This window comes from Hermetia illucens, chromosome 1, assembly GCF_905115235.1.
Source record: "Hermetia illucens chromosome 1, iHerIll2.2.curated.20191125, whole genome shotgun sequence".
Lineage (NCBI taxonomy): Eukaryota > Metazoa > Arthropoda > Insecta > Diptera > Stratiomyidae > Hermetia > Hermetia illucens.
Window position 1 is genome coordinate 168,982,620 of NC_051849.1, and position 10,374 is coordinate 168,992,993.

General features: G+C 37.3%; 1 protein-coding gene across 1 annotated transcript; it reads left to right on the forward strand.

The window, feature by feature from the left end:
* The first annotated feature begins 635 nt into the window (after positions 1-635).
* On the forward strand, positions 636-10,374 carry LOC119647149 (lipase member I-like). The gene is made up of 10 exons (XM_038047945.1): positions 636-769; positions 3,267-3,329; positions 6,544-6,597; positions 6,692-6,745; positions 6,837-6,891; positions 6,968-7,211; positions 7,644-7,801; positions 7,859-8,049; positions 9,981-10,146; positions 10,209-10,374. The coding sequence occupies exons 1-10, from the start codon at positions 736-738 to the stop codon at positions 10,285-10,287; spliced, it is 1,098 nt and encodes a 365-aa protein (XP_037903873.1). The 5' UTR covers positions 636-735; the 3' UTR covers positions 10,288-10,374.

Genomic DNA, 10,374 nt, shown 5'->3' on the forward strand with positions numbered 1-10,374 from the left:
AAAAGGAGGAACGTTAAACCACAGAGCATACAAATCTTATTTTGATAGATTATATTTTTCTTCCTTAGTGGAATTTACAAATATGGCTGGTATATTGTTCTCTACACCCCTATTTACCAGAAATAGGCATTTTGAAAAATCACAACATTGTTGCGAGGTTTTCCGAATAATTTCTTGCATAGTTTTGGCAAATTTATATGATGTAAAGAAAAAGGATTGAAATTGTTTGAATGGAGACACGTGACTTGAACCGATTTGAATAATTGCTGTTACACTTAAAAAAATCTTTCCTTTTTATGAATAAGTTGCAAAGTTAGCTTGGGTGAACGAGCTAATTGAATAAACATCTGATCAAAAGTTGTTTATTATAATTTATTTAATAGAAAAGTGCCGCAAAATACATTAGGCATGTGCTTCATGTTATCACTTCTAAGAGTTTTTATTCCATTCATTGCTGGCTATGCATTTGTTTCGTAATAGAGTGCAATACTCTTTTATCAATCGCAAATTATTAATTATATGCATACCATACTATTTTGTATGAAATAATAGGATGTTGACGAAAGTTTAATTTCTTAATCTGATAAAGATTCTGCAAGGCACGCTTTTTACATCTATATAAGGGGATACTTTCCATTGGAAGACGCTATTTTAGTAAGACCGTATACAGCCATTTGGACTAGGATCAATTATAGAATAAGTTGTGTAGTGATCAAGTCTATTTTCATTTGAAGGATGAGGTGGATCTCAGTTGTATTACTGGCTGCAGGTATTTATAAAAATATTTAGAGATTTCATGAAGCAGTTATATTGGAATAAAAGTGCTTTAATATGTGATTGGGATCTATGTGTAAAATGAAATTGAATATTGCCTTTGAAAAGGACCGAGGAGTTGACTTTTGTTGAATCTGTTGCCATTGTGCCAAGTAAAAGTAATCGAAACTTTCTCATATTTGCGGCATTCTGTTGGTTTTTGTATACATTTTGCTAGTGGCTTTAAAAGTGGATTGATTTCTTATTCCAGAGTTCTTTAAGTTCTTTATCTCCAAGAATTTATTTGCCTTATTCTGCCGAATGAATTGCGTAAATATTGTTTAAGAAGCCAAAAATGTGAGTGGTGAATCCTATCAGTTTCCTCAAAATTAAATTATAAACTATTTATACGGTCGGTTTCAACCAACTTTGTCTACTTAGTTTTTGAATTGACATGAAAATTGATTTTCTGAAACTTGAATATTGTGAAAATGGTGCCCAACGTGGGTGGTGAAATGTAGCCGAAAGGAATTTTTATTTTTCGCCTATTTGCCTACTCTCAAGACTCTTTTGAAAGTCATGCCTCCTGAGAACTATACATAAAATAATTACATTATTCGGCGTATATAAATCAAGAAGCAATGTGGGACCCAGTGAAGACCGCTCCTGCATCCTTGTTATCTGGGATAGTTTAAAGCTTGAGGGGAATAGACCGCTGAGTATGTGCGTTAGGTGGGTGGATAATTTAAAATCATAATGGAAGCTAAACTTTCAAGAAAAAATCTCTTTTTGGCCATCAACTTCAATAACTTTAGAGTATGGCGGAAATTCAACTGAACTAGTTTCTTATTTTATGAGGTGGCAAGTTGGAAAATTGATTTAAGAACGATAGCAAAGTAGACCATCGCCGACTTCAATCCTTGGTCTTAAAGGTGCACTCTTCGAGTATCAATATTTATGTCAGGTAGTCTTTTTAGACGTCAGCTTAGCAATGGCACAAATGTTATTGTGGAAATTAGAGAATCTTAGCAAAACTAGTGAAGGATCGAATAATAAGAGACGTGGAAGTTAAGGGAGGTACAAACGAGAGGTGTAAATTTTATTTTCACCGAATATAGTCATGTGGGGTATCAAATGAAAGGTCTCGATTAGTACATTTTAAATTGGGTCTTAGTTTTCAACCCGGTTGCAAACCGGGGGAGTGAGATGGTCATAAAGAGGCCACTTAAATTAAGAGGCCATTTTCAGAAACTACTCACTAGAAAGATCTAGTTTTCAAAATACCTGCCATACCGATATTTGCTAAAATAAAGTTAATAACGGCATATTAATATATTTTTAAAATTTACTGTGAACCTTCCCTTCCGTTTATACTAGACCCTTAAAATTGTCTTTAGTTAATGTAGGTTTTAATATGAAGCAGCTTACTAAAAATTTTGGTGGAAATCCTACTATTATTAACAAAGTTACAATAGGCTAAAATTACCTCTTCCATGTTAATTTGCTACTCCCTAAGAGTCAGTAGCACATCGAATTGAATATCGGGTACGTTCAACGTATCTACACTACTATGTAAATGAAACCACTGTATATTTGAATATTATAAGATCAATCATAAGATCAACGAAACTTTTCATACCCGAAGCGCCGCGCTTCCGGTTTCCGACATGTTTACTTAGTTCTGACCTAGGAGTGGATTTAACATTCATACTTGGGAAAGTACAGTAACTTTTACTTAAAGCAAATTCTTCGCAGTGTAGCTCCCGGATTGGAACTTTTTGTTTTGTCACGTATTTCAATTATGATTCTTCAATTTTCGGCACTTTCCTGTCTTTAAATTGGGATTCTTTCAAGCTCTTAGCTATTTTCGGCAGTCGCCCTCTTTATAAATGTAGAGTTTTATCTCGTGGGTTTTGGTGTAAATTACCACTGCTTTGGTTGCACGCAATCTATCTATTGGCTGTCATGAAGTACGAAATTTATGAAAATCAGGCGAGGAAAGCGACGTCGCTGAGAGGGGCACTGAAGATGGTTATTTTAGTTCACAGTTCTTGTCTTGTTAATTAGGTCTGCTGTTTAGACCTCTTATGTTATCAATGTCAGATGGGCGGCCAGTAGAGCACTATGCCGTGCTTTGGAGTGTACCCATACCTTTTTAATCGGTAATGGTACTAAATCTAATCAGAAGGGGTAGAAGTAAAATGTGCACTAAAAGTTTCTCAAAGAAGTTCTCGCTTTTTAACCGAAAGGACAGGTCTTATATTTATAGTAGAATTTGGAAAATCGCGCCAGTTCACTCCTTCCATCCTCATTGAAGTCCTGCAGAACTGCCTGCCAAAACTTAGTCACATATTTTAAGTTAATTTCATACTTTACGAGGCATAATGTATTTGGTAATAAATATATTTCGCACACCAGTTAGTCTGTAGGATGTTGGTAAAGGCACGTCTATTGATCTATAATAAAATCTTCGAGTGTAAGATAATTAATAGAAATATTTGATTATTTTTCAGGTGTCATTGCATTGCAAGCACGACGCATTCCATCACGTGATCAAGATGAACGAGCAATTGGAGGTAAGAAAGAAAGATGAACTATGGTATGTCAGCCCTACTTAGTTTACCACCATTGTGTGATATTGAAGGTCCCATAATTGACAAGAACATTTGGTCCAATTTTTTGCGAAGGTGCTTCAAATTCACTGATAAAATGACCAACTGAACGCAATATGTTGAAGAGCGAGTGTATAAAAGATGTGGTTTCTTAAATATTACAGGTAAAATTTATGGCACGCCGCTATCGGACCACATGATATCCCATATTTTCACTTTCATAGTAGATCTCGATTGAGGAGATGTTATCCAAGAGCTACAGCAGATATTTCTCATGTGGTGCCAACACCACTGGCCAAGGAAGAATGTTGGCTACTTTCGCAGTGTTTTAAATTATATTGAAAATAATACCAACAAGGAGAGTCGAGTAGTTTTAAGTAATACTGACTCATTAGCCGCTTGATGTGGTCCCGATGGCTTTCAGGATGAACGTGCTAACTAAGCCCATTCTTGTTATTGGATGGCGATAGAAATCTAAAAACGACACTAATCCATCCGATTGCAGCAGTGTGCAACCAAACCTATTCTCCTACTCATATTCCCACGGAAACAATGTGAAATATCGGTTAACAGAGAGGGCTCTGGTCTACATGTTCAAATCAGTTGTTCGTCGCGCTTCCCGCTTATTGCTCAGTTTAGCACGCTTCAATTGCATCTGACCTTAGCATCTTTTCCATGAAGTTATGCTGCTCGATAACTACGTTGAAGTCCTTATTCGATCTTTTTTTTTCATCCATGGATCTTGGACAATAAGGCATATGGTGCCTCTCGGGTATATCAGTGGATTTTGGATAGTCTAGAGGCTCGTCCAATTTAAAGCGATGCAAATACAATCTTTCTATAACTACCGTAGCCCGTTATGGTGGTAATTAAATTCTCTTCTCTCTCTATCTTGGTTTGACTCATTTTCTAATATACGGGATCAGTGTATGGATTCAGGTGGGTCTTTCCAGAATTAATGTTAACTCCTGGGCAGCACCCTTCTAGTAGGTTTTCAAAAGTCCGCAATCACTCTCTCACCTGGTAGAAATAACGCCCCTTATTTGCTAGAAGATCTAAATGGACCCCTTCTGCGATGACATACACCGACTCATCCGTTGCGGTCCTAAATGCCATGCATGCCTTCCGCGTGATTGAATGGTACACCAAATTCATTGTTCTTCTGTTAAGGGCGTTGAATACTGCTCTCTTCTAGATAGGAGCCGCGAATAGCACCTTTACCTTTCGGAGAAGCTTGTCTGATACGATACGATTCCTGTCCTGTTGGATTTTTCTGCTGAGGAGAAAGAGTTGAAATTATTTTCAAGAATAGCCGTGGACACGTTACGGCTGGTGATTGCCCACGTATATATCTTATTAGAAATTTATAGACAGCAAGGCGTTTCCAAGGATATTTCGCATATCTCGGTATTATTTTCGGATTCTTCTTGCGGTTTGGCAAAGTTGTTGTGATTTCGTGGTTTCATGGGTATAATGAGCGTATTGTTTTCTATTGCACCGTTATGGGCTCAAAATAAAGTAGTCTTACACTTTTCAAAGCCTGAATTCACATATCGAATATTGAAGACCTTATGGCACTTTAGCCAGCTCTAGTTGAATTTAAATCAATCTTAGCATTATCTACATTTTGCTCCACACTAGGAAAAAGGCTTGTTTTCTGTGAATCACTTCAATAATAACAATAGTTGGATCTTGGCGTCTTAGAGTAATTTATTCAAGACCGTAACGATTCACTACAGGACTACAGTTCACTATAAGGGATAACTTTAGGGGACTTCTTGTGAGCTCGACTCTACTATCAATGTTTTCTGAATAGCAGTGACCTGCCGAGAATTCAGCGATTCAAATCTCTCGGATCAATGTGATTAGTCAACGGTAAACTGCATTATGAAATTGCTTCACACATAAGCGCAACCTAGACAAAGGTGGCGGTATTCTTTGTGATCGACGCATCAACAAGCTCTATGGTTCCTGAGCGACTATTAAAGATAATGAACAAGGCAAAGATGTCGCGTTGGGCCAGTGGTGTAACATGCCATGATTACGCTAAAATGGCGACATCCGCGATATGAGGTTGTAGCAATCGCGGAGAAACTGGGAAAGGGGCGTTGATAAAAACTCACTTAATGAAATTAGTCTGAATAAGGAAGTCGACGGGATACAACCAACCAGCTGATTGCAATAAAAATGACTTAGAACTGACTGACTGGCAAGAAAGCACCATAGTTTCAACATGGAAAAAGAAAGGTATTTCAGTAGAATGCTCAAATTATCGTCCGACCTTCTTGAGTATTGTATTTGTGACATCAGTCAAATAATCGTGAATCAAGCCGGGTTTGTCAACAACTACGGAATTACTGACTCAATACGCGCCGCGCTTACTCATGGAGAAACACCGTGAAAAGCATTTCCCTCTTTTCATTGCGTTTCTGGATCTGGAGAAAGTGTTTGACCCTGTGCCACATGAACTCATCTGGTATTTTCTACGACAGTACCAGAAGAACTCGTTGGGTTAAATTGCTATCCGAAAAGTAAAGTTCGAAGTGTGGCGGTTGTATAAAAACCGCTTCGCGTCTCTGTCGGTGTTCATCAAGGAAGGTGTTCATCAAGGCCTTATCACCACTCCTCTTTGTTCTTGTTATGGAAACACTCACATGGGACATATAACGTCCAGCGCAGTATACACTGCTTTATGCAAATGATGTTTTCCAAGCGTTTGAGCAGCTTGTCTAAAATGGAATGATCGCCTTATCCAACGCGGTCTCAGACTGACGCCGAATAAAACAGAACTTTTATCGACCCATCCCCATGAAACAGGCATAATCACTATCAGTGGCAGTGACCTGCCCAGAACTGAGCAAACGACCACAAGGTGGGCAGAAACAAATGTGGTTGATTACGCTGGATGATAATTTGAAAGCCTCGCGATTGCATTCAGATCTGGCAAATGACAGAGCAAAATGGCGCAACCGATCAGGACGAGTGGACCCCGGTTGTGAACGGGACGGGTTTGCCTAATGGTGATGACCCAGTTGTTTTGGCTTGACATTGATTTTATGGACCTTTTCTATTTGTTACATAGGAAGTGAAGCAATGACTGCAAAGGTTTTTTGTTAGAAGACCATATATTTCATGACTTTCTATCTGAAAAAATGCAACGTATTTGCTATCGTTTTAGGAATAGAAGAATATGCTTTAGTGCACGGAGAAAATATTCCAGGAATGGGCAGAGGTTAGTATCCGTAGACTGTCAAGCTATTTCATTTTATTTGTACAGTTTCGCTTTAATGATCGCTTCTTTATTTATTGCAACATTAAAATTCCAGGTGTGTCTGTATTTGATGAAGATGAATATATTCATGCAATGGGTTTGACGCGAGGTAATTTATGATTACATTTTTGAAATTGACTAATCATTCTAAAATTCCTATAAAAACGGACAATAACATTCGGCTTTTTTATGCCTTCCAGAGGCGATATCAGACATAAACCCCTTGGATCCCCCACTACTCGTTTTGTTCACAAGGTAACTAAATGATTTGAAAAATTCAAATAATGGAAAAACGCGAATCAACGGCATTCACAATTTTTAATTCTTTCAGCGCCACTGAGCATACCAAATATAAGTTCAAAGATGCAGTAAAAATGTTGAAGAATCCCAAATTCGATAACCAGAAGAAAACTGTTATTTATATTCATGGATTTTTGGAAGGACTTTTTGCTGAAAGTGTTAAAACAGTTGTGAATAGTTACGCAGCTCGAAAGGATCATAACATTGTTATTTTGGATTGGCATGCACAGGCCGCACCGGAATACTTCTTACATGCAGTGAAAAATGTTTTTAAGGTAGGTATTCTGTGAAATTTTTGAAATTACATAATATGTAGTGTCGTGGAAATTTTTTCCACCCCATTTAAATTTGAATGAGTAATTTCGGGTGTCCTTATTTTTATCAGTTCAGTAATTTTTTAAATTTATTTAATGTATGCCAAAGAGTTCCTGGATGGCTTAGCGGTTAAAACGCTAAGGTTTCGGAAAGGAAAATCATGGTTCAAGTCGTATTGGTGGCAGAAATCGCTCTACTCCCTGCATCGTAGGCAGCAGGTTGCATATCAGTCGACACAGTTGTGTAATATCCGGGGGGTATACCATCTCCTGTAGTTGGTTACGGTCTCGGAATTAAGTATACTAACCTACTTTAAGGCATAAGTTGAAATTAAACTATTGCACCATCAGATATTCTATTAAAGAGAGTACAATATGCAATTGTTATTCCAGGTTGGAGCTGACCTCGGGGCTGTAGTAGTCGATATGATCAACAGCGGTCTTAGCCTTCAGCGCTTGCACATTGTAGGTCATTCTTTAGGTGGTCAAATGGCAGGAGTTTTAGGTCGTACGGTTCAGAAGGTGTCTAGTGGAGCAATTTTACTTCCCCGGTAAAAGTTTAAAGGAAATCAGTGATATTTCTCTGTTGAAAAATAATCCTTTAATAGTATCTCAGCATTGGATCCTGCTTTTCCCGGATTCTATGGTTTCCCCGGTGCCGAACATTTAACTGCAAATGATGCTGAGTATGTTGACGTTCTGCATACGGACGCCGGAATTTATGGCGCACCTGTAGATACTGGTACTGTTGACTTTTGGCCAAATGGCGGGCTCGATCCTCAACCCGGATGCCTCATTAGTAAGTACATTTTTTAAATATAATTTAAATTTATGAGCACACGTGTGTAAATATTCTGAATAATATTTGTTTTAGTTGGACTTTTCAAAGTAGACATTTGAGCCTTGAAACTATTAATGCATAATTAGCTAGAATTACATGAAAGAGATCCTTGCTCCTAACTATTTTTACAGTGTATATATATTGAAAAATTGCAAATCGAACAATTTTATTTCATATTTGAACGCTACTGATGGTAGATATAATTTCGCGCCACATTTGGTTGAGTGGTTTTGGGATAATTCTAAATAGGGAGGTAGCCAGATGATAGACCAAAGAGCAGATGGAGACATAGAAACATAAATGGGTAGATATAAATTTTGATGGTCACACTTTCACACACTCTCACTCAAAACAGATTAAGTTGGTTTATTATTTGTTGCTATCACCTCCCTTCAGTATGTGGAAAGGATTGAAAATTTTACCTCTCAACGAATAGATAAAGTCAATTTTTAAGGTTTTGTGTAAAACAAAACCTTATTAAAATCGGTTTATTGTCTGTCTGTCCGTCTGTCTGTCTGTCACACGCATTTTTCTCGGAGACGGTCATAACGATTGCACCAAATTTGATGGAAAGGTGGGAACTGTGAACGCTCACGCATACAGTGAGTTACATTCTTTTAAGTCGAACTTAAGGAAGGTCCCCAAACATGCAAAAGGAGGATGTAAATTTGTTTTTCATTAAATATAGTCAGGTGGGATGTCAAATGAAAGGGTTCGGTTAGTACTTTCCGAAGCCGTTGTTAATTTTGACATTTGTTGGAAAGCTGGGGAGTGCGGGGGATTGAAAGTGGTCATTTCTTTAACGGACCCATTTTCAGAAACTACACAACCGAAAAACTGAAAAAGAAATTTGAAAAAAAAGATAATATAAATACATACCGACATCTGGTCGAATAAAGTTAATAATAGCACATTATTATAATTTTTAGTAATTGGCAGCAAAAACCCCCCTTAAGTTCATCCTAAAATCACGAAATTTTCCAGCAATATAGGCTATAGCATAGAGGATTCTACCAAGTTCAGTGGAAACCGCACTATTACTAACAAAGTTATAACAGATCAAAGTTGTCGTTTCCTTGCAAATTCAAGACTATGGAAGTCAATATCACCCGAAAGTGGATACTCTCATACAATATGTGCACATATTACCTGCTACGTATTAATGGGGCAAATGCACACTCAAATGTTTTTATATGAAAAATACACAAAACCTTTTATACCTGAAGCGTCCAGTTTCCGGTTTCCCGACTTAGAATCCAACTTGAGAAGCTCTGGGTGTCTGATGCAGTTAATTATAAATCAGCATTCTGTGACCATAGAATGTTAAATATTGTTAAGAGGATTCCATACACGGATTGGTTGCCGCTCGCAAAACCCCGAAACTGCCAAACAACGAATTATGTGAAAGTGCAATGCATTTGTAATCGGAATTCCTACGGATACGTATACGCTCTTAGGTCTAACACCCACTATTAGTATGGATTTGTCTTACGGAATTGCCTAACGCGCTAATAAGTCCGTTGTATGACTTTCGAACAACTCTTTATCACACAATAGCAATTATATTTATGCATGCATCCTAAATAATTCTGAAGGTAGACCACAGACCCTTTTATATCCTCACTAAAGAGAGGGCATGCTTAGCTAGATACTATTATATTTTAATTTTGAAAATCTTTTCTGACATTCAACCATCTGTGATGAACTATTTTAATTAAATATCTGCAAGGGAGGGAAGAGAGTATTTTAGAAAAAGTTTGCGTTTTTATCCGAAAATGCTCGATTTTTTAAGGCTGAACTTCGAAACCTAAGCTTTTAAACAAATAATTAATATTTATAGTAAGCTACGATTTTTCTAGAGCGAACTAAACCAAACATTTTTACTTTAGATGTGTGCAGTCATCAAAGATCTTGGTGGTATTGGATCGAAAGTCTAGAAGAGAACGCACCAAATTATTTCAACTCAGTTGTCGCAAAGAGTTGGAAGGACTTTAAACTAGGACAAGTCGGACAATTTGATCCGGATATTGTTATGGGCTACAGTGTCCCTGATGGGTAAGATTTTAATTTTCTCCATGTTATCAGTTTAATCGAATGATTCTCGACTATTTTAACAGCTTAAGTGGTAGCTATTACCTGCAAACAAATAAACGGTTGCCATTTGCCCGAGGAGCAGCGGGAGTTGTATATGAATAATGGAAATCACGAGATGTTGGAATTTTGTAAATTGAAGTAGTTTTAATGTATATGTCAAAATAATAAAGTTTTATTTATAGCAGCATA

What these genes read in the sequence shown, in the direction of transcription:
- LOC119647149 (XM_038047945.1), top strand. Translation starts at nt 736, where the DNA reads ATGAGGTGGATCTCAGTTGTATTACTGGCTGCAG. An exon ending in TATTCCAGGAATGGGCAGAG is followed by an intron (nt 6,598 to 6,691) that starts GTTAGTATCCGT and finishes TTAAAATTCCAG; the next exon opens with GTGTGTCTGTATTTGATGAA. An exon ending in CAGTGAAAAATGTTTTTAAG is followed by an intron (nt 7,212 to 7,643) that starts GTAGGTATTCTG and finishes TTGTTATTCCAG; the next exon opens with GTTGGAGCTGACCTCGGGGC.